The sequence below is a fragment of the Lucilia sericata genome, unplaced genomic scaffold, assembly GCF_015586225.1.
Source record: "Lucilia sericata isolate MDLA Ls3-8-SP2 unplaced genomic scaffold, ASM1558622v1 Contig000273F_arrow, whole genome shotgun sequence".
NCBI lineage: Eukaryota > Metazoa > Arthropoda > Insecta > Diptera > Calliphoridae > Lucilia > Lucilia sericata.
The window spans coordinates 17,992-43,043 of NW_023994298.1; the positions used below are offsets into that span (position 1 = coordinate 17,992).

Consider the following 25,052-nt stretch of genomic DNA (forward strand, 5'->3'; position numbering starts at 1 on the left):
TATTTAGAAACCAAATATTTTGTCATCGAATGTTCTTTTATTTTTTCTACTTTAAAAATGTTTTATTTGTTCTTATTTAAAAGTAGCTAAAAATTGATTTTGTTTATTTGTTTTATATTTTTGTGTTAATTGTGTAATTTGTTTCGCTTTTTTTCCTCAAAAGTTTAGAAGTAAAAAAACCAACTTAAAAATTGAAATTTATGTGTTTTTAATGATGTTTTTTGTTGACTTGTCATACTTATTTAATTTTATGTAAAGACGTCATTTAAAATATATTTTTCATTTCATTTTAAGAAGAAAAAAAAAACGAAATACAAAATTGTATTCGTTGGTATTATTATTTCTTTAAATAACATATTTTATTACATTAAAGAAGAAGCATGTTAAGTTTAGTCATGTATTTGTTGCAATTAAATAAATTGTTAAAATTGATTGTCATAAAAATAATTTTGTACCCTAAATTAAACTTATTTTGAAAAGTTTACAAATTATTCACACAACTATTTGTTTGCCTTAAACACAACATTGCAAGATCAACCAAAAGTATCAAGTTTTAATAAGGGCAACTAAGTATATATATTAACTTATAACCCATGTATCTAAAAGTTTTAATATCCTACTGTAGGGTACTAAAAATCATATTGTCATTCTTTAAAACAAAACAAATAAAAATCTTTATTTTTGCCTCCAACCAACACTTGTCAGCCAATTTAATTAATATGTTTTAGTTAATTTACAATGTTTTGTTTCTTGTTTATTTATTTATCTTTTTTTATTCAAAAACTAAACAACAAATAATTTACATAATATTTCTTAAGTTCTTTAATTTATCTTCTTTTCTTCATGTATTTTCAGAGCCATTGAATTTTATCAACAAACTGGTCAAACGTTAAGTTCAAAATTAAACGAACAACGTCAACAACCTGGTGGCAATCGTTTGGGAGGTCCACTTCGTTATCCGCATACGATTCTATTGTGGTTGAGATGCAATCAGGTGAGTTGTTAACTGTTAAAATGATCATTAAGGCTGTAAAAGAAAGAAATATAACGAGCAGGGATCTTTCGTAAAAACGGATGATACATATTCATTTGAGTTTTAAACCTTTTTTTGTTGAGGCAAACAAAACTTTACAGTTTTTCTTTAATTTATGAACTCATCTACGAGGCTGCTGCGCCTGGCTCTCAGTACTGTTGTACTTTAATTTGTTGATGGTTTTCGCTGTATCTCACAAATCGCTCGAAATATGAGGGCGAAAAAACAACATCTCTGACATTGCCAAGACGAACAAAACAATAGTTATTTAAGTTTATTATCGGACTGCTCGATCCCATAAGAAGTTCTTAATCAAAACATTGTAAGGATTGACCTTGACTAAAGTGGTATTTCCAGCAGTTGCAAACTTTCAATCAAGATACCATTCTGATTCCGGAACACATTGCATAATGCTCTCGATTTTCATCTCTCACTTTAGTTAGTTCGTTCGTTCGTTAGTTGTTAGTTAGTAGTTAGTAGTAGTTAGTTAGTTAGTTAGTTAGTTAGTTAGTTAGTTAGTTAGTTAGTAGTAGTTAGTTAGTTAGTTAGTAGTTAGTTAGTTAGTTAGTTAGTTAGTTAGTTAGTTAGTTAGTTAGTTAGTTAGTTAGTTAGTTAGTAGTTAGTTAGTTAGTTAGTAGTTAGTTAGTTAGTTAGTTAGTTAGTTAGTTAGTTAGTAGTTAGTTAGTTAGTTAGTTAGTTAGTTAGTTAGTTAGTTAGTGTTAGTTAGTTAGTAGTTAGTTAGTTAGTTAGTTAGTTAGTAGTGTAGTTAGTTAGTTAGTTAGTTAGTTAGTTAGTTAGTTAGTTAGTTAGTTAGTTAGTAGTTAGTTAGTTAGTTAGTTAGTTAGTTAGTTAGTAGTTAGTTAGTTAGTTAGTTAGTTAGTTAGTTAGTTAGTTAGTTAGTAGTTAGTAGTTAGTTAGTTAGTTAGTTAGTTAGTTAGTTAGTTAGTTAGTAGTTAGTTAGTTAGTTAGTTAGTTAGTTAGTTAGTAGTTAGTTAGTTAGTTAGTTAGTTAGTTAGTTAGTTAGTTAGTTAGTTAGTTAGTTAGTTAGTTAGTTAGTTAGTTAGTTAGTAGTTAGTTAGTTAGTAGTTAGTTAGTTAGTTAGTTAGTTAGTTAGTTAGTTAGTTAGTTAGTTAGTTAGTAGTTAGTTAGTTAGTTAGTTAGTTAGTTAGTTAGTTAGTAGTTAGTTAGTTAGTTAGTTAGTTAGTAGTTAGTTAGTAGTTAGTTAGTTAGTTAGTTAGTTAGTTAGTTAGTTAGTTAGTTAGTAGTTAGTTAGTTAGTTAGTTAGTTAGTTAGTTAGTTAGTTAGTTAGTTAGTTAGTTAGTTAGTTAGTTAGTAGTAGTTAGTTAGTTAGTTAGTTAGTTAGTTAGTTAGTTAGTTAGTTAGTTAGTAGTAGTTAGTTAGTTAGTAGTTAGTTAGTTAGTTAGTTAGTTAGTTAGTTAGTTAGTTAGTTAGTTAGTTAGTTAGTTAGTTAGTTAGTTAGTTAGTTAGTTAGTTAGTTAGTTAGTTAGTTAGTTAGTTAGTTAGTAGTTAGTTAGTTAGTTAGTTAGTTAGTTAGTTAGTTAGTTAGTTAGTTAGTTAGTAGTTAGTTAGTTAGTTAGTTAGTTAGTTAGTTAGTTAGTTAGTTAGTTAGTTAGTAGTTAGTAGTTAGTTAGTTAGTTAGTTAGTTAGTTAGTTAGTTAGTTAGTTAGTTAGTTAGTTAGTTAGTAGTTAGTTAGTTAGTTAGTTAGTTAGTTAGTTAGTTAGTTAGTTAGTTAGTTAGTTAGTTGTTAGTTAGTTAGTTAGTTAGTTAGTTAGTTAGTTAGTTAGTTAGTTAGTTAGTTAGTTAGTTAGTAGTTAGTTAGTTAGTTAGTTAGTTAGTTAGTTAGTAGTTAGTTAGTTAGTTAGTTAGTTAGTTAGTTAGTTAGTTAGTTAGTTAGTTAGTTAGTTAGTTAGTTAGTTAGTTAGTTAGTTAGTTAGTTAGTTAGTTAGTTAGTTAGTTAGTTAGTTAGTAGTTAGTTAGTTAGTTAGTTAGTTAGTTAGTTAGTAGTTAGTTAGTTAGTTAGTTAGTTAGTTAGTTAGTTAGTTAGTTAGTTAGTTAGTTAGTTAGTTAGTTAGTTAGTTAGTTAGTTAGTTAGTTAGTTAGTTAGTTAGTTAGTTAGTTAGTTAGTAGTTAGTTAGTTAGTTAGTTAGTTAGTTAGTTAGTTAGTTAGTTAGTTAGTTAGTTAGTTAGTAGTTAGTTAGTTAGTTAGTTAGTTAGTTAGTAGTTAGTTAGTTAGTTAGTTAGTTAGTTAGTTAGTTAGTAGTAGTTAGTTAGTTAGTTAGTTAGTTAGTTAGTTAGTTAGTTAGTTAGTTAGTTAGTTAGTTACTTAGTTAGTTAGTTAGTTAGTTAGTTACACCTACCATTGTAGTCGATACTGTTACCATATGTATCACTTAGGAAACATTTTCTACAGTTTTTCACGGTCAGACCCAACCCATAGCTCACATTACTGTGCGTCTTGTTATTCTTTTCTTTTTTTTTTTTTCTTATACATCCGCACTTGTTGGACTTTGTACACTAAAGACAAAAATATTTAAATATAAATTGAACAGAAAAATTTCAATAACAACCATAAGTTAGAATTTTGTTAAACATTCTTATTCCAATCCCACGTTCTTTGGCATGTCCTTTTAAGAAAAACCCCAAAATTGTATGCTCTTAACACTATAAACATGGAAGATTTATCATCCATTCCACACCAGCAACAAATATGCGGAGAGAAGAAAAAAATACACAAAAATTAGCATTCAACAACTTAACTTTCTTAAATTATTTTCCACTTTTGCAACACAATTTATATGTACAATGTACATATGTACATAAGTTTGTGTTCACATACAAAAATACTTCTTTCAGCAACGGCCTGATGGTGATAGTTATTGTTGGCTCTCTATTCATTTGCAATGCCACCAACGTTTTTTAGTCAAAATCATCATTATCACCATCATTGTCGGTCATCATCATCGTTATTTTCTCTGCATATATTTGTAATGTTTTTAAAAAAATGTTGTTGGTGGTTTTTTTGTTCATCTTATTTTTTATGAATTTAAGCCTTAAAGCATATTCTCACATATTGTTTGTTAAAATACCCTATATCAGAGTGATAAGTTTGTTATTGCATTTGTAATTCGTTTTACTCTTTCTATTTGTCCTTTCGATTTAACAATATTTGTCTCTTTATGCATTGGTTAAGATTACCGTCTGAAAGTAATATCCAAAACAAGGGACCATTAATAACTGAGATAAGACTTCCTCCATTATGAATTTTAAACAGCCCTATAGTTACCGATTTTTCGACCATACTTTTGGTATTCGAAGTACATTAATACAAGAACAGGGCTAATAACAAAACATACATACATACATATATATGCAACACCACAAGAAATAGCAACAAAACAGCTCCAACTACAATTCATCAATTTATCGCTAATTCTTCATCTACCACCGCCAATATTAAAGACCAACAATAACATCAAACATTTTGATTGAAGCCAAACTTTAAAAGTAAAAGAAGATAAATACAAAATTATATTAAAAATCAAACAGTTAATATATGTATTATGGGGTCTTCAGTTCAGTTCATTCATTTCATTCATTCGTTTCATTTACACATGAAAAATAAAATATGATAAAGGTCGAATTTTTTGTACACTTCAGTATTAGTTTGATTTGATTTAAATACAATTGTCTTTAATATCAGATACTTATGAGTCTTATGAGTCCAAGATTCTAACGCGATCTAACTATGTTCGTCCGTAAAGTAGGATTTTATTAAATTATGTTACAAACCGTACAACATGAATACGTATGAAAAAAAAACATGTATGAAAAAAAAAAACACTAAATGAGCTTTAAATATTTTACACCTTCTTTTCACGTTGTCTTTGGTGTTGCATTATAAAAGCATTTTTGGAGTTGCCTTTCACTTGACAGCTTTTTAAATGAATCCAAAATACAACATACACCAAAGTTACGAGCAATTCTATCCGGGATATGAGTGCAACTTTCTTAAATCCTAAACAACTTGGAACATTTATGTTTTAAAAGTGTCACAAAATCTTCATGGACATTATAGCACTTTTGAAAGTGTTATAAAATCCAGGGAAACCATAACTCATTTTGGATGGTGTGTCATAATGCCCATAGACCTTATGACACACTAAATTGAGTCATAATGTCCATGGACATAATGACAATTTCAAAAGTGTCACAATGTCCAAGAGCAATGCGACAGAAAGTCCATGGATTTCAAAGAGTCCATTTATCCAAAAAAAGGCTTATTTTAGCGAAGCCGGTATTTGAAATTCCCCAGAGTTTGAAACCCCTGCGCCCGGCCGAAGGCCTGCTATCCAGGACACTTTTTAAAAGGAATCCAAAATGCAACATATACCACATTTAGAGCAATTCTTTTCGGGATAAGTGTGTCCCTTTCTTAAATTCAAAAAAAAAAATTCCAATACATTTCTGTTTTAAAAGTGTCACAATGTCCATGGACATTATGACATTTTATAAAAGTGACATAATGCCCATGGACATTATGTCGCTTTAAGGTGTGTCATAAGGTCTATGGACAATATGACACGCCACCCTCATTTTGGTGTGACATAAAGTCCATGGACATTATGACACATCACCTTACATTGGTTATTATAACACGCCACAATTAATCAACGGACTATTCGATTGATAGATGTGTATATTTACTAGCACTGGTTTATTAATTATAAACTAATCGGTTGAATACACTATTGACTAATCTATTAACTATTTTATGGACTAGTATATAAACTAGTCTATGAACTGAATTTCATACTAGTCTATGGGCAAGTCTATAGAGAAATCTAAAGCATGGTCCTAACAGTTATTTGTCATTTTTAAAAGGTTCATAACTTTCGATTTAGTTGGTGGATTTCCATGATTGTTTCAACTGTATGATATTTAACTATATGAACCTAGAATATATCTTGTAAATCTCATATGTCTAATCTATAGTCTAGTCTATAGTCTAGTCTATAGTCTAGTCTATAGTCTAGTCTATAGTCTAGTCTATAGTCTAGTCTATAGTCTAGTCTATAGTCGTATAGTCTAGTCTATAGTCTAGTCTATAGTCCTTCGTCCTATAGTCTAGTCATAGTCTAGTCTATAGTCTAGTCTATAGTCTAGTCTATAGTCTAGTCTATAGTCTAGTCTAGTCTAGTCTATAGTCTAGTCCTATAGTCTAGTCTATAGTCTAGTCTATAGTCTAGTCTATAGTCTAGTCTATAGTCTAGTCTATAGTCTAGTCTATAGTCTAGTCTATAGTCTAGTCTATAGTCCTAGTCTAAGTCTAGTCTATAGTCTCTAGTCATAGTCTATAGTCTAGTCTATAGTCTAGTATATAGTCTAGTCTATAGTCTAGTCTATAGTCTAGTCTATAGTCTAGTCTATAGTCTAGTCTATAGTCCTAGTCTATAGTCTAGTCTATAGTCTAGTATATAGTCTAGTCTATAGTCTAGTCTATAGTCTAGTCTATAGTCTAGTTCTATAGTCTAGTCTATAGTCTAGTCTATAGTCTAGTCTATAGTCTAGTCTATAGTCTAGTCTATAGTCTAGTCTATAGTCTAGTCTATAGTCTAGTCTATAGTCTAGTCTATAGTCTAGTCTTAGTCTAGTCTATAGTTAGCTATAGTCTAGTCTATGTCTAGTCTATAGTCTAGTCTATAGTCTAGTTGCTATAGTCTAGTCTATAGTCTAGTCTATAGTCTAGTCTATAGTCTAGTCTATAGTCTAGTCTATAGTCTAGTCTATAGTCTAGTCTATAGTCTAGTCTATAGTCTAGTCTATAGTCTAGTCTATAGTCTAGTCTATAGTCTAGTCTATAGTCTAGTCTATAGTCTAGTCTATAGTCTAGTCTATAGTCTAGTCTATAGTCTAGTCTATAGTCTAGTCTATAGTCTAGTCTATAGTCTAGTCTATAGTCTAGTCTATAGTCTAGTCTATAGTCTAGTCTATAATCTAGTCTATAGTCTAGTCTATAGCCTAGTCTAAAGTCTAGTCTAGTCTATAGTCTAGTCTATAGTCTAGTATATAGTCATTAATCATCATTAGTTATTGAAAAAATCTCCACGAATTTGTTAATAAGGTGTATTATGATGTTTTCATATACAGATACAGAGATATACTTATTAATACCCATCACAATTTGTCATCGATAATTCCAAGGGCACTCGCTCTCTAACACGCTAATTAAACTACAAATTCAAGTATTAGGCACCATATTGTGACAAATCTTTGAACTGTTGTGACTCCAGCATAAATTTATTTCACTAGCACTTCTGTGCACGTTTACTTCGAATGAATACAAATGTTGTCATAAAATGCCGTTCATTTATTGAAAGACCTTTCTCCACTTTGTTGATTTTATTTTATAGTTTTTAAATTGGTAATAAAAATGTAGGTTTTTGACCAGATTATGATCAAACAAATTAGTGATAACAATAAAATAGATGTGTCCAACATAATATAACACGTTTAGTTTAAATCGCTCAAATTTACCCAACAATTAACCAACCAACTAACCAAACACCACCACCCATAAGTCAAGAAACAAACGTTAAATGTTATAATTTGTATTCGAAATAAATTTATTTAACTAAATAGCTGCTTAAATAAATAGTTATTATTTTCTTAAGCATTAAATTAAAGTAAATATGTGAAACGTGTTTGCTAAATGTGATAAGACAAAGAAACAAATTGTTTAAACATTTGTTCTAAAACAAATACTTTAAACTAACTATTTACTGTTTCTATTTATTTGCTCTATAAATACGTAACATATATTAATAAGACTAAAGAACATTGAACATTGATCTATCATACGCATACGCACAATTTTAAAAATTGCCAATTAAATTAAAAAAATATATAGTTTTGTTACTATGTATTTAGTTTTCTTTACCAAATTTGTATTTGAGAAGATTAAAAATTTGTTTTATGATTACTCAATGACTGACTGTGTTTAATCATAATTTCTTTTATAAATTAAAAAAATTTAAACAAATGTTTCTGTTTGGTTTCATTATTAGTTGTAGATACATATTTGCACTTTCTTTTGTCGTATTTTGGTGTTAAAATATTGAAATTTGCATAAAAAGTATTTGAGTATTTAGAACAGTAGGAAATATATTTCTTTAAACAAACTGCTGAATACAATTCAATTAAAGAAAAGTCAATTTTGATAAATATTAACTCAATTGAAAATATTTTGCCTTCAGAAAAAAACCATTGGAATTTGACTTGACAAACAATGTGCGAAAAGACTGTAGCCTAGACTATAATCTAGTCTATAAAATGACTATAGTTTGTACTACAGTCTATAGTACAGAAATCTGTAGTCTAGTCTATAGTGTAATCTATAGTGTAGTATAGTATATAATGTATAGTGCAGTATAGTGTGTAATGTAGCCTATAGTTTAGTCTATAGTCTCGTCTTTAGTCCAGTCTATAGTTTAGTGTATAGTTTAGTGTATTATTTAGTCTATAGTTTAGTCTATAATTTAGTCTATAGTTTAGTCTATAATTTAGCCTATAGTTTAGTCTATAGCATAGTCTATAGTCTATAGTCTAGTCTATAGTCTAGTCTATAGTCTAGTCTATAGTCTAGTCTATAGTCTAGTCTATAGTGTAGTCTATAGTGTAGTCTATAGTGTAGTCTATAGTGTAGTCTATAGTGTAGTCTATAGTGTAGTCTATAGTGTAGTCTATAGTGTAGTCTATAGGTAGTCTATAGTGTAGTCTATAGTGTAGTCTATAGTCTAGTCTATAGTCTAGTCTATAGTCTAGTCTATAGTCTAGTCTATAGTCTAGTCTATAGTCTAGTCTATAGTCTAGTCTATAGTCTAGTCTATAGTCTAGTCTATAGTCTAGTCTATAGTCTAGTCTATAGTCTAGTCTATAGTCTAGTCTATAGTCTAGTCTATAGTCTAGTCTATAGTCTAGTCTATAGTCTAGTCTATAGTCTAGTCTATAGTCTAGTCTATAGTCTAGTCTATAGTCTAGTCTATAGTCTAGTCTATAGTCTAGTCTATAGTCTAGTCTATAGTCTAGTCTATAGTCTAGTCTATAGTCTAGTCTATAGTCTAGTCTATAGTCTAGTCTATAGTCTAGTCTATAGTCTAGTCTATAGTCTAGTCTATAGTCTAGTCTATAGTCTAGTCTATAGTCTAGTCTATAGTCTAGTCTATAGTCTAGTCTATAGTCTAGTCTATAGTCTAGTCTATAGTCTAGTCTATAGTCTAGTCTATAGTCTAGTAGTCTAGTCTATAGTCTAGTCTATAGTCTAGTCTATAGTCTAGTCTATAGTCTAGTCTATAGTCTAGTCTATAGTCTAGTCTATAGTCTAGTCTATAGTCTAGTCTATAGTCTAGTCTATAGTCTAGTCTATAGTCTAGTCTATAGTCTAGACTATAGTCTAGTCTATAGTCTAGTCTATAGTCTAGTCTATAGTCTAGTCTATAGTCTAGTCTATAGTCTAGTCTATAGTCTAGTCTATAGTCTAGTCTATAGTCTAGACTATAGTCTAGTCTATAGTCTAGTCTATAGTCTACTCTATAGTCTACTCTATAGTCTAGTCTATAGTCTAGTCTATAGTCTACTCTATAGTCTAGTCTATAGTCTAGTCTATAGTCTAGTCTATAGTCTAGTCTATAGTCTAGTCTATAGTCTAATCTATAGTCTAGTCTATAGTCTAGACTATAGTCTAGTCTATAGTCTAGTCTATAGTCTAGTCTATAGTCTAGTCTATAGTCTAGTCTATAGTCTAGTCTATGGTCTAGTCTATAGTCTAGTCTATAGTCTAGTCTATAGTCTAGTCTATAGTCTAGTCTATAGTCTAGTCTATAGTCTAGTCTATAGTCTAGTCTATAGTCTAGTCTATAGTCAAGTCTATAGTCTAGTCTATAGACTAGTCTATAGACTAGTCTATAGTCTATTCTATAGTCTAGTCTATAGTCTAGTCTATAGACTAGTCTATAGTCTAGTCTATAGTCTAGTCTATAGTCTAGTCTATAGTCTAGTCTATAGTCTAGTCTATAGTCTAGTCTATAGTCTAGTCTATAGTCTAGTCTATAGTCTAGTCTATAGTCTAGTCTATAGTCTAGTCTATAGTCTAGTCTATAGTCTAGTCTATAGTCTAGTCTATAGTCTAGTCTATAGTCTAGTCTATAGTCTAGTCTATAGTCTAGTCTATAGTCTAGTCTATAGTCTAGTCTATAGTCTAGTCTATAGTCTAGTCTATAGTCTAGTCTATAGTCTAGTCTATAGTCTAGTCTATAGTCTAGTCTATAGTCTAGTCTATAGTCTAGTCTATAGTCTAGTCTATAGTCTAGTCTATAGTCTAGTCTATAGTCTAGTCTATAGTCTAGTCTATAGTCTAGTCTATAGTCTAGTCTATAGTCTAGTCTATAGTCTAGTCTATAGTCTAGTCTATAGTCTAGTCTATAGTCTAGTCTATAGTCTAGTCTATAGTCTAGTCTATAGTCTAGTCTATAGTCTAGTCTATAGTCTAGTCTATAGTCTAGTCTATAGTCTAGTCTATAGTCTAGTCTATAGTCTAGTCTATAGTCTAGTCTATAGTCTAGTCTATAGTCTAGTCTATAGTCTAGTCTATAGTCTAGTCTATAGTCTAGTCTATAGTCTAGTCTATAGTCTAGTCTATAGTCTAGTCTATAGTCTAGTCTATAGTCTAGTCTATAGTCTAGTCTATAGTCTAGTCTATAGTCTAGTCTATAGTCTAGTCTATAGTCTAGTCTATAGTCTAGTCTATAGTCTAGTCTATAGTCTAGTCTATAGTCTAGTCTATAGTCTAGTCTATAGTCTAGTCTAGTCTAGTCTATAGTATAGTCTATTAGTCTAGTCTATAGTCTAGTCTTATAGTCTAGTCTATAGTCTAGTTCTATCTAGCTATCTAGTCTATTAGTCTAGTCTATAGTCTAGTCTATAGTCTATCTATAGTCTAAGTCTTACTAGTCGTAGTCTATAGTCTAGTCTATAGTCTAGTCTATAGTCTAGTCTATAGTCTAGTCTATAGTCTAGTCTATAGTCTAGTCTTATAGTCTAGTCTATAGTCTAGTCTATAGTCTAGTCTATAGTCTAGTCTTAGTCTAGTCTATAGTCTAGTCTATATTCTAGTCTATAGTCTAGTCTATAGTCTAGTCTATAGTCTAGTCTATAGTCTAGTCTATAGTCTAGTCTACAGTCTCGTCTATAGTCTAGTCTATAGTCTCGTCTAAGTCTCGTCTATAGTCAGTCTATAGTCTAGTCTATAGTTCTAGCCTATAGTCTCGTCTATAGTCTAGTCTATAGTCTAGTCTATAAGTCTCGTCTATAGTCTAGTCTATAGTCTAGTCTATAGTCTAGTCTATAGTCTAGTCTATAGTCTCGTCGTAGCTATAGTCTAGTCTATAGTCTAGTCTATAGTCTAGTCTATAGTCTAGTCTATAGTCTCGTCTATAGTTGGTCTATAGTCTAGTCTATAGTCTCGTCTATAGTCTAGTCTATAGTTTGGTCTAGTCTATAGTCTAGTCTATAGTCTAGTCTATAGTCTAGTCTATAGTCTAGTCTATAGTTATGTCTATAGTCTAGTCTATAGTCTAGTCTATAGTCTAGTCTATAGTCTAGTCTATAGTCTAGTCTATAGTCTAGTCTATAGTCTAGTCTATAGTTTGGTCTATAGTCTAGTCTATGGTCTAGTCTATAGTTTGGTCTATAGTCTAGTCTATAGTCTAGTCTATAGTCTAGTCTATAGTCTAGTCTATAGTCTAGTCTATAGTTTGGTCTATAGTCTAGTCTATAGTCTAGTCTATAGTCTAGTCTATAGTCTAGTCTATAGGTCTAGTCTATAGTCTAGTCTATAGTCTAGTCTATAGTCTAGTCTATAGTCTAGTCTATAGTCTAGTCTATAGTCTAGTCTATAGTCTAGTCTATAGTCTAGTCTATAGTCTAGTCTATAGTCTAGTCTATAGTCTAGTCTATAGTCTAGTCTATAGTCTAGTCTATAGTCTAGTCTATAGTCTAGTCTATAGTCTAGTCTATAGTCTAGTCTATAGTCTACGTCTATAGTCTAGTCTATAGTCTAGTCTATAGTCTAGTCTACTCACCGATCTAGTCTATAGTCTAGTCTATAGTCTAGTCCTATAGTCTAGTCTATAGTCTAGTCTATAGTCTAGTCTATAGTCTAGTCTATAGGTCTAGTCTATAGTCTAGTCTATAGTCTAGTCTATAGTTCTAGTCTATAGTCTAGTCTATAGTCTAGTCTATAGTCTAGTCTATAGTCTAGTCTATAGTCTAGTCTATAGTCTAGTCTATAGTCTAGTCTATAGTCTAGTCTATCTAGTCTATAGTCTAGTCTATAGTTCTGTCTATAGTCTAGTCTATAGTCTAGTCTATAGTCTAGTCTATAGTCTAGTCTATAGTCTAGTCTATAGTCTAGTCTATAGTCTAGTCTATAGTCTAGTCTATAGTCTAGTCTATAGTCTAGTCTATAGTCTAGTCTATAGTCTAGGTCTATAGTCTAGGTCTATAGTCTAGTCTATAGTCTAGTCTATAGTCTAGTCTATAGTCTAGTCTATAGTCTAGTCTATAGTCTAGTCTATAGTCTAGTCTATAGTCTAGTCTATAGTCTAGTCTATAGTCTAGTCTATAGTCTAGTCTATAGTCTAGTCTATAGTCTAGTCTATAGGTCTAGTCTATAGTCTAGTCTATAGTCTAGTCTATAGTCTAGTCTATAGTCTAGTCTACAGTCTCGTCTATAGTCTAGTCTATAGTCTCGTCTATAGTCTAGTCTATAGTCTAGTCTATAGTCTAGTCTATAGTCTAGTCTATAGTCTCGTCTATAGTCTAGTCTATAGTCTAGTCTATAGTCTAGTCTATAGTCTAGTCTATAGTCTAGTCTATAGTCTAGTCTATAGTCTAGTCTATAGTCTAGTCTATAGTCTAGTCTATAGTCTAGTCTATAGTCTAGTCTATAGTCTAGTCTGTAGTCTAGTCTATAGTCTAGTCTATAGTCTAGTATATAGTCTAGTCGATAGTCTAGTCTATAGTCTAGTCTATAGTCTAGTCTATAGTCTAGTCTATAGTCTAGTCTATAGTCTAGTCTATAGTCTAGTCTATAGTCTAGTCTATAGTCTAGTCTATAGTCTAGTCTATAGTCTAGTCTATAGTCTAGTCTATAGTCTAGTCTATAGTCTAGTCTATAGTCTAGTCTATAGTCTAGTCTATAGTCTAGTCTATAGTCTAGTCTATAGTCTAGTCTATAGTCTAGTCTATAGTCTCGTCTATAGTCTAGTCTATAGTCTAGTCTATAGTCTAGTCTATAGTCTAGTCTATAGTCTAGTTTTAATTTTTTCATTAAATCTTTCTGCTAGGTTTTCGCTTCCAGACTTAAGTTCTAAAAGAAGGTCCCCTTTCTGGGTTCTTCGAATTTTGTTTACCTCATCACCTAGTTCTTTTAGTTCAGGGTCTGCCCTAATTTTCTTTAAAATATCAGCGTAAGAGATATCGTTTTTGGCAGATATTATCATAGTATCTGGCCGAGGCTTGCGGGATCTCGTATTCTTTTTCTTCTTAACTATAGCCCATCCGGCTTCTAGGTTATCCGACTCTGGCTTTCTACTAGGGAGTTCTTCTAGTGGAGTTAGTGTTGTCCTATTTTGTGGAAGGCTTTGCTTCAGTCTTTTCGGCGTCGGCATTTTTGGAGCTGTTTTGTCTTCTAAATTTCTTTTCGATTCCCTTTTGGACGGCCATGCTATTGGTGATGTCTGCATGGACTGTTCCACTTCTTGTCGTGGTGATGTCTGCGTGGACTGTTCTACTTCTTGTCGGTATGTCATATTTATACCATTACGTAGTTCTTCTCTTGTTTTATTATACATAGCTCGGATTGCGGTCAATTGATCTTTAATGGCATTGTGTACGTTGTTTTTGGGTTTTACAAAGTCCATCAAATCAACAATTAAGTTCCCTAAAAGGCAGAATGACTCTGAAGGCTGTGCATTATCACTAATTGCCTCTTCTTGAGTCGTGTTTTCTTTGCTGCTAGTAGTTTGCGGTGGAGTTCTTTTTGTAGCCGCACTTCTTTGGAAAGGGTTTATTTGATTTTTCCCACCTTGATTTGTAGTACCACTGCGAGAAAAACTGCTCACTGGAGTAAAATAGTGTTCCTGTCCACCAATAGGTTGGTCGCTATTTTCTCCCCCTTTATTGCACTCCTTCTGGTGATTGTTGCTTGTAGCATTATCTGTTACCTTAGCCAAGCTTACCGGGGTAACATTGCAGGCGCTGGATTTCGACGACTGGTAGCCTGCTCGCGCACTACCCAAAGCCGCCGGTACTGGGGTCATTACTCCCTGCACCGTAATTGAATTTTCCTTATTAAACTTTTCCATGTTTGTTTTGTTATTCCGGGATCCTACCCGTAGCGTTTTTGACCTAACCGCCAGGATATTGATTCGCAGCCGCCCCTTACTTGGGAAACAGACGCTGACCAGAGAGCCGTTCAATATGAAACAGACGCTTCTGGGTTTAAATATGACTAGAGGAACCACGAAGACGTCACTCTTCTAATTACACCTCTCTAGAGGGTACCTCTTGTGGGGGATGCTTACTTACTGGCGGCATCTAATCGCCATGTCACAGAATCGTCATTAGGCTCATGTAACCTTTTTCTAGCACGCCCTCGAATTCTGCCGCTCATGGTCGGGGACTGCTTATCTATCGCAGCTGGCCTACATATTTGTAGGTCGTTCAGCTATCCGCCACCTGCTGACCCCGATAGTAGCCAGAGCCACGGCCCTAGACTATAGTCTAGTCTATAGTCTAGTCTATAGTCTAGTCTATAGTCTAGTCTATAGTCTAGTCTATAGTCTAGTCTATAGTCTAGTCTATAGTCTAGTCTATAGTCTAGTCTATAGTCTAGTCTATAGTCTAGTCTATAGTCTAGTCTATAGTCTAGTCTATAGTCTAGTCTATAGTCTAGTCTGTAGTCTAGTCTGTAGTCTAGTCTATAGTCTAGTCTGTAGTCTAGTCTATAGTCTAGTCTATAGTCTAGTCTATAGTCTAGTCTATAGTCTAGTCTATAGTCTAGTCTATAGTCTAGTCTATAGTCTAGTCTATAGTCTAGTCTATAGTCTAGTCTATAGTCTAGTCTATAGTCTAGTCTATAGTCTAGTCTATAGTCTAGTCTATAGTCTAGTCTATAGTCTAGTCTATAGTCTAGTCTATAGTCTAGTCTATAGTCTAGTCTATAGTCTAGTCTATAGTCTAGTCTATAGTCTAGTCTATAGTCTAGTCTATAGTCTAGTCTATAGTCTAGTCTATAGTCTAGTCTATAGTCTAGTCTATAGTCTAGTCTATAGTCTAGTCTATAGTCTAGTCTATAGTCTAGTCTATAGTCTAGTCTATAGTCTAGTCTATAGTCTAGTCTAGTCTAGTCTATAGTCTAGTCTATAGTCTAGTCTATAGTCTAGTCTATAGTCTAGTCTATAGTCTAGTCTATAGTCTAGTCTATAGTCTAGTCTATAGTCTAGTCTATAGTCTAGTCTATAGTCTAGTCTATAGTCTAGTCTATACGTCTACAGTCTAGTCTATAGTCTAGTCTATTAGTCTAGTCTATAGTCTAGTCTATAGTCTAGTCTATAGTCTAGTCTATAGTCTAGGTCTACAGTCTCGTCTATAGTCTAGTCTATAGTCTCGTCTATAGTCTCGTCTATAGTCTAGTCTATAGTCTAGTCTATAGTCTAGTCTATAGTCTCGTCTATAGTCTAGTCTATAGTCTAGTCTATAGTCTAGTCTATAGTCTAGTCTATAGTCTAGTCTATAGTCTAGTCTATAGTCTAGTCTATAGTCTAGTCTAGTCTATAGTCTAGTCTATAGTCTAGTCTACAGTCTAGTCTATAGTCTAGTCTATAGTCTAGTCTATAGTCTAGTCTATAGTCTAGTCTATGGTCTAGTCTACAGTCTAGTCTATAGTCTAGTCTATAGTCCAGTCTATAGTCCAGTCTATAGTCTGGTCTATAGTCTGGACTGTAGTCTAGTATATAGTCTGGACTATAGTCTAGTCAATAGTCTAGACTATTTTCTACAGTCAAGTCTATAATCTGGACTATAGTCTAGCCTGTAATATTTAATATAGTATAGTCAATTTGTAGAATAATAAACTATGTAGTCTACAACAATAGTCGTGCCAACTGTGTGGACTATAGTCTATATTTTGCGAAATACATATATTCTAGTATATAATCTGGATTATAGTTTAGTCTATATTCTGTTTTAGGATTTAATCCATATTTTGGACTACAGTCTAATCTGAACTCTAGTACTTTTTATCGTCCTCTCTCTCTATAGTTCAGACTATAGTCTGGTCAGAAGTTTGTACTATCAGTTTATGGCTGATATATAGTCTATGTTATATACTATAGTGGGGACTATGGACTATTGTGTAGACTATAAAAAAACATATACATTGGACATTATGGTCTATACTTTGATCTTATAGTAGGACACTTATATATTATCGGTTATAGACCCGATTTTTGTATGTTCTAAAGTTTCGCCTATAGACCATTGTATATTACTGGCCTTAATTCGGACTGAGATTGTTATATAGTGCATTCTATAGTCATACTATCGACAATAATTTATTCTATTTACGAAATATACTGTACTTCATTTTACATAAACCTATTATGTTCTATAATTTATTCTATAGTCTTTTATATAGTCTTATCTATGGCCATTTCTAAAGTCCCGATTATAGTCAATTCTGTAGTATCGACCATAGTACATTGATTACTAATTTATCATTTGTAAATCCTAGAACACTAAATTATGATTAGCATTATACATATGTATATGATAATAATATTCCAAATTTGTTTCTTATTCCAGGATGTATTAAACAAACGCTTAGACAAACGTGTTGATGCCATGTTGGAACAGGGTCTACTGCGTGAAATACGGGCATTTCATAATGAGCATAATGTGAACAATAGGTACGATATGTAAACAAATACATTTATTATTTCATTCAACTATCTAATTTTTTCTATCATGTATCGATCCATCCATGCTTTCATTCAATAAAGTTAGAATGTACATATGTATGTATGAATGTATGTGTGTATATGTAGAAATTTCAAAAGGTACATTTACATCAATGAGTGAATGAATAAATGTTTGGCAAACAAAAAGCCATTAATCATATTATTTTTCTACTCATGTATCCATGCGATACATATTGAAATACATACCATACATACATATGTTTATATGGTTGTATTTCTGTATATTTATGCTACGACGAGTATCTAAGCTTTATAATAAAACTTTTATTCTTTACTCTTATTTTCTTTTATTTTCGGCTAATCATTTTCTATAAATCATTTATTGTATGCTCAATGAAAATGATAAATTCTTTTTGAATAAATCAATGTTGTGCTCCTCAAACTTATTCTATATTCTGCCATCAACAATAACAACTACAACATTTACTACTGTTTGCTAAATTATGATTTAAGTATTTCGGGGAATACTTGCCATACAACAAGCGCATCAGCATCCTCATCTTCATCATCTTCAACTTATACTAAGGGCGTATTACAAACGATTGGATTCAAAGAATTTATACCATATTTAGAGCAATTTAATGCGGCAAATGATCAAAAAATTGAAACATATTTACAAGCGAATGCTTATAAAATGCCAACCGAAGGTAAGTTGTGTATCTATTGTAATATAATTCACTTTTATTTTTGTGCAAAAATTATATAGTAAAAAAATATTTTCCAATTTCCGGACTTAGCAGAATATAGTCGAGATTATCGAATAGAACTCCTGACTAGAGAATAGATTATATTGGAAACTATAGTCGCAGCAATAGAATAAACTAATAGTAAATAAAATATTATTGACAAAATTATAGAATAGACTAAAATTGGTGTCAAAGAATGAAATGTAGTCGAGATTATAGATTAGAGTATAGTCAGATTGTAGAATAGACTTTTATCTATTCTATACAATATACATCAGTCTATTCTTTAGAATTGACTGTAGATGTGTCTAAAGAATAGACTAAGGTTGATACTAAAAAATATACTATGCTCAAGACTATAAAATAGTGTATACTTAAGACTTTAGATGCAGCCATAGAATAGACTTAATCGAGGTCATAGAATAAGATATAATCGAGATTATGGAAGAGACTATAGTCAAGAATATAGTCTCAAAATAAATAATAAATACAACATGCTATACTATTGAATACATTATAATCAAGACTGGAATAAACAATACCTTAGACTATAGTCGGGACTGCACAGTAAATATTAGTAGTCTTTAAAATAGTGTTAGATTATAGAATAGATTATGGCCGAGAGTCGAGGACATATTCGCAGCCGTAGAACGGACTATAATCGAGACAATAATCCGAATAATGCAATAGACTAAAGAAACTATAGAAGAGACTAAAGTTATTCTCGAATAGACTAAGGTCGAGACTGAAACATACAATATAATCGGGACTACAATCAAGGAAAAAAACTTTAATTAAGTTTAATAAGTTAGTTAGTTAGTTAGTTAGTTAGTTAGTTAGTTATTTAGTTAGTTAGTTAGTTAGTTAGTTAGTTAGTTAGTTAGTTAGTTAGTTAGTTAGTAGTTAGTTAGTTAGTTAGTTAGTTAGTTAGTTAGTTAGTAGTTAGTTAGTTAGTTAGTTAGTTAGTTAGTTAGTTAGTTAGTTAGTTAGTAGTTAGTTAGTTAGTAGTTAGTTAGTTAGTTAGTTAGTTAGTTAGTTAGTTAGTTAGTTAGTAGTTAGTTAGTTAGTTAGTTAGTTAGTTAGTTAGTTAGTTAGTTAGTTAGTTAGTTAGTTAGTTAGTTAGTTAGTTAGTTAGTTAGTTAGTTAGTTAGTTAGTTAGTTAGTTAGTTAGTTAGTTAGTTAGTTAGTTAGTTAGTTAGTTAGTTCGTTAGTTAGTTCGTTAGTTAGTTAGTTAGTTAGTTAGTTAGTTAGTTAGTTAGTTAATTTACCTAACTAACCTAGACCTCCATCGGGGCTTTTGTTCGTTATGCTGGGAATCAGACTAAACACTAAGTTACCGAAGGACAAATTCCAGAATATATGTATAGTCCACAATATAAAATAGCCTATTGTCTAAACATTAAATAATCGTACAGCCGACTAACATTAGCTCGCACAGTGGGGCAGAATGGAAATTTTTTGGAAATAAATCTGGCATTTCTAAACGGCTGATCCGATCGGAATAAAATTTGGCGTGAGCGTAGCCAAGGAGCATTCGAGTTTAAGTTTTGAAGATGAACCCTGCAGATGCCCCAGGGACGGCGCTGTGGCGGCTCAAAGTAGGGTACCTACGTCATGTAAAATTTTTAAACTCGTGCCATTTTTTTGTTTTTCACCCAAATACAAAGATGTTTATATTTTGTCAAAGCGCTCGACGAGATCTTGAAAAAACATGCTTGGACATACTACTTATCTCTTATAATATCCGAGTTATAGGCATTTAAAAATTTAGTGATACAAAATTTACCATACCTTGGTCCGCCTTTTTTTGAATACCGGGCGTAATTTTGAACCAAATGGACTCAATTTTTTCTTGTTAGTTAGACAACAAAATTTCCAATAATATACAAAAAATTTCAGATCAATATCGTTTACAGATCCAAAAATATACGTTTTTTAATTTAAAAATTCAAAAAATTTTAGATTTTTGGCGTTTTTTTGCCAAAAATGTGTCTTAACTCTTTTATTAATAAAATAAAATTTTTATTAAGAACATATAATAATTTTATAGTTTTCTAAAAGGTATCTTTACGCAGAAGGCTTTGGCGTAAAAAACTTGTCCTATTTTTTGAAAATGTTGCCACTGCGTCCTTCCGAATATGACCTATTTTTTATCAAAACTTCAACTTTGGGCGACATGTTCTAAAATCCCAAAGCTGGGATCAGAAAACTGAAAGCAGTTTTGGAAACCTCAATATGTTTTCTATTTACTCCAAAAGTATTTTCCCAGCCCTGAAAGAAATGTGGACCCTATGGGCAAAAAAGTAAAAAATCCCATTTTTGGGATTTTCATTCCTATTTTTGGGAATTGCGGGATGCCCTTTGACCTTTTCAATTTTTTTTTTGCATATTCTTATTTGAAATGTCAAATTTAACAAGCGTTGAAAATTTCATTGAGTTTTGTTCATAAATAAAGATTTTGTCATATATTACATATTTGTTTAATTTCTAAAACTATGATTTATATCAAAATTTTAATAGGATCGCAGATAGCTACAACAATTTAGTCCATATTTATCCCTTAATATCATTTTTTAGTTAGATATGGAAATTCTCGACCCTTTACAAAAAATTTCAAGCCAGTATCTCAATTACATTCAAAAATATGTTCATTTAAACCTGTGTCCTTTAATTTCATCTTTTTCATATTTTAGTATTAAGTATGACAGAACATACATTTGGTGTTGAATAAAATATTTGGACAATTTTTAAAAATTATTTAGTTAATTATTTTATTATAATATTGTATATAAAATAAAAAAAATTATAATTTTATTATGAGCCACGCACAACAACACCTAAATCACCCCACACAAATTACCTTTCCCGCCCACCGAAATATAAAACACAATTTAATACAATATCATCAGTTAGTATAATAGCTTTTTTTATTTGAACTGTTTATCTTAAACATAATACAATTAATTCTTACAACCTACTTATATAGTTAATTCCTAACACTACTTATTTTCTATAAAATAATCTGTCATATCGGTATACATATCCAGAAGGTAATATAAGTCCTTTAAATCATCCTTGTTTTGAGATGATAGAGTTTCATAACAAATCCATCTTTTTCGCATAGTTGAAAGAACAGGATCAGAAGATAGAAGTAAACTATTAAAAATATCTTCATTCTGTGATTGCCTGGAGCATTTTCTTGAGCTGAATAGTTGAACATGCTTAAAATCTCGATTCCTCGCTTCCTGGGCTTCTTCTGTTAACTCTCCAAGTGGAAGAATATTCGATTCAATTATTATTTGACCATGACACAATACTTTGTGTACTGTTGGTGTTAGTTCCCTCTATGGATACAGAGATACAAGTAATTTAGAAATTTCAGATGTGTATTCCCCAAATCGATTTTCATTAATTTTATGTTTACTATTCAGTGCCATTAAAATAGTTTTAACTCTTCGAAGCAACTCCTTGTCGATTCCAGTTATTTTTGAAGTAATTTCAAAATCACGAAAAAACCTTCTCGACGTATTACCGTCATTTGTACTACCGCAAATTGAAAGTGGTTTGTCGATGTTTAATCCCATCTGAACTTTAAATTCTTCTTGGATTCTGCTTTTTTCCGCAGCTCTCAGTTCTTTCAATTCTTCATTATTTTTTGTTGATTTAGTAGGATAGTTTGTTTTTTTTCCTGGATCGCCTTGTATGATGGTAATATATTGTGTCCTTTTTCATGCAGAGCTTTCCTTAATATTTGGTACTTATTTCGACTGAGACCCAGTTCCAACATAAGCGCTATTGCTTCCTCTTCAGTAAAATTTGATTATGATGTTGGAGTTGGTATACTTTCCACAATTCGCTTAAGTCGTTTTGGTGATGCATTAGGAAGAATAGTTGCAATATGTACGACATCCATATGTTGGTTTTCCTTTTTCAGCATTTCGTTAAATGTATCAGCAATTTCCTCATTTGAGATTGAAAAAAGTTTTTGTGTGACCCTCTTTTTTTTACCTTGAACATAAGTCTTCGTATGACTTGCAAGGCGCTCCTATTGATGTGTTGTTAGTTGAGATTTCCGTAGTAGTTTCCATCCAACTACAAAATTTTAATCGAAATTTCTTTTGATTTCCATCCACAGACTTACTTTTTACATCAAAAAGTTTTAAAAAGTTTTCAATTTTTGATATGCCTGTTTTGTCTACTTTTCTACTATATGTAGTTTTTATATAATTTGAAATGTCTTCAATTCTTTCTGGACCTTTTGAAGATATACTCCATAAAACGGAACACAACTCTTCGTACTTTAATGTAATCTTCATTGTAGATTTATTAAATATGGTACTTAAAATCTGAGAAGTTTACTTATATACCAATTCTTGTCATTTCCGATACAGGTATTCCAAAGTAAAAAATTACGAATTGTCTACCTATTAACATTTAGGACTATATTACTATAACCTGTAATTCAGTCATTGATATTTCTTATTAGTGAATGAATCGAAATTATCATTACCTGTATATTTTTACCTACATGATCATAAACGAAACAGAACGAAATGATCTGTCGAAAAAATTTAGGTAAAAAATAGTTATACATTTTTGAAAATTTAAGCATAATAGGACCTTTCAATTATAACAAATAGAAAAATAGGTAAATATAAGTTTTAAATATGTGCTGTCATACTTAATACTAAAATATGAAAAAGATGAAATTAAAGGACACAGGTTTAAATGAACATATTTTTGAATGTAATTGAGTATTGGCTTGAAATTTTTTGTAAAGGGTCGAGAATTTCCATATCTAACTAAAAAATGATATTAAGGGATAAATATGGACTAAATTGTTGTAGCTATCTGCGATCCTATTAAAATTTTGATATAAATCATAGTTTTAGAAATTAAACAAATATGTAATATATGACAAAATCTTTATTTATGAACAAAACTCAATGAAATTTTCAACGCTTGTTAAATTTGACATTTCAAATAAGAATATGCAAAAAAAAAAATTGAAAAGGTCAAAGGGCATCCCGCAATTCCCAAAAATAGGAATGAAAATCCCAAAAATGGGATTTTTTTACTTTTTTGCCCATAGGGTCCACATTTCTTTCAGGGCTGGGAAAATACTTTTGGAGTAAATAGAAAACATATTGAGGTTTCCAAAACTGCTTTCAGTTTTCTGATCCCAGCTTTGGGATTTTAGAACATGTCGCCCAAAGTTGAAGTTTTGATAAAAAATAGGTCATATTCGGAAGGACGCAGTGGCAACATTTTCAAAAAATAGGACAAGTTTTTTACGCCAAAGCCTTCTGCGTAAAGATACCTTTTAGAAAACTATAAAATTATTATATGTTCTTAATAAAAATTTTATTTTATTAATAAAAGAGTTAAGACACATTTTTGGCAAAAAAACGCCAAAAATCTAAAATTTTTTGAATTTTTAAATTAAAAAACGTATATTTTTGGATCTGTAAACGATATTGATCTGAAATTTTTTGTATATTATTGGAAATTTTGTTGTCTAACTAACAAGAAAAAACTGAGTCCATTTGGTCCAAAATTACGCCCGGTATTCAAAAAAAGGCGGACCAAGGTATGGTAAATTTTGTATCACTAAATTTTTAAATGCCTATAACTCGGATATTATAAGAGATAAGTAGTATGTCCAAGCATGTTTTTTCAAGATCTCGTCGAGCGCTTTCACAAAATATAAAAATCTTTGTATTTGGGTGAAAAACAAAAAAATGGCACGAGTTTAAAAATTTTACATGTCGTAGGTACCCTACTTTGAGCCGCCACAGCGCCGTCCCTGGGGCATCTGCATGGTTCATCTTCAAAACTTAAACTCGAATACTCCTTGGCTACGCTCACGCCAAATTTTATCCCGATCGGATCAGCCGTTTAGAAATGCCAGATTTATTTCCAAAAAATTTCCATTCTGCCCCACTGTGGCTCGTTAGTTATTAATGTTATAGATTATATAGCAGTTAAACATTTAAACAAATCAAACCGCAGACTTTGGATATAAAACTTAGAATATTCTTAAATTATAAAAAACCCTGCAAGCTATTTACTTGATTTTCAACACATCTAATTTAAACATTTCTATTGACACTAATAAATCTAATAAATTCCCATAAAACTCTTACACTATTAAGCAAAAAATAAATCCCACACAGTAAATCAAAAGTTATGATTTAATATACCAAGTTCTGGTAAATTCACAATTCAAAATAAATTATTTAAATTTCTTAAGCACAGTATGAGTTCTTTTGAGTTTTTTTTTATTACTTTTTAAACTCTCTATTACAGAACAATTTAAATCATATGCCGGTTCAATAAACGAACTGCACGATGCTGAAGATGTAAACTTGAAAGATCGTAAAGATCATTTGCCTCCAGGGTTGGATGTTTTAAATGCCTGTTTAAATGAATTGAAATTAGTAACACGTCGTTATTCGAAAAAACAAATTAAATGGATTAATAATCGTTTCTTGGCCAGCAGAGATCGTCAAGTACCCGATCTTTATGAATTGGATACGAGTGATGTTAGTCAGTGGCATGAAAGAGTTTATTCACCGGCTGTTACCATAATTGAAGCTTATCGCAATGGCCAAGTGTGTGAAATAGAGCCCATGCAGAAGAGACAACATCCCGGTGCGGGTTTAAATGAAGAGGTGAGTTTGGAAAGATTTTGAGGAATCTCAGATAAATTTAATGATTTTTTTATATATTTCACCTGCAGACTTCTAACTTTTGCACTGTGTGTGAACGTCATTTTATCGGTGAATATCAATGGCAGTTGCATTTAAAATCCAACAAACACAAAAAACGTAAAGAGGGTCTCCGGAAGAAAACCGAGGCCACAAATACCCCTCAAGACTTGAAAGAACAATAAAACATTTTTTTTTTCAAAATTTATTGAATATTTAATATTTGTTGCAAATATTAAATTAAATACATTTTATTTTATTGTCAATTTTTTATTTGCTTTACAATTATTGTATAGTTTTATGTTTTTTTTTTACATAAATAAAGTAAATTATTGAAATAAAATTTTAATAAATTTAACAAAAAAATGAAAAACACATACATATATTTTTAAGGTTATGATATAAAGTTTTGATTTCAGTTTCAGTTTTTCTTTAAACAATTTTCAACAGTAAGTAATTTAATATTTTTAAAACATTTCCTTTAATTTATATATATAGAATATA

At 31.2% G+C, this 25,052-nt stretch overlaps 1 protein-coding gene across 1 annotated transcript; it reads left to right on the forward strand.

The window, feature by feature from the left end:
* Positions 1–855: 855 nt before the first annotated feature.
* Positions 856–24,808, forward strand: LOC119603089 (tRNA dimethylallyltransferase-like; the record flags this gene model as incomplete). Its single annotated transcript, XM_037954971.1, has 5 exons — positions 856–994; positions 16,977–17,080; positions 17,606–17,799; positions 24,148–24,512; positions 24,581–24,808. Coding segments are annotated over 5 exons (955 nt in total), but the record flags the coding sequence as incomplete, so codon positions are not given.
* Positions 24,809–25,052: the final 244 nt, after the last annotated feature.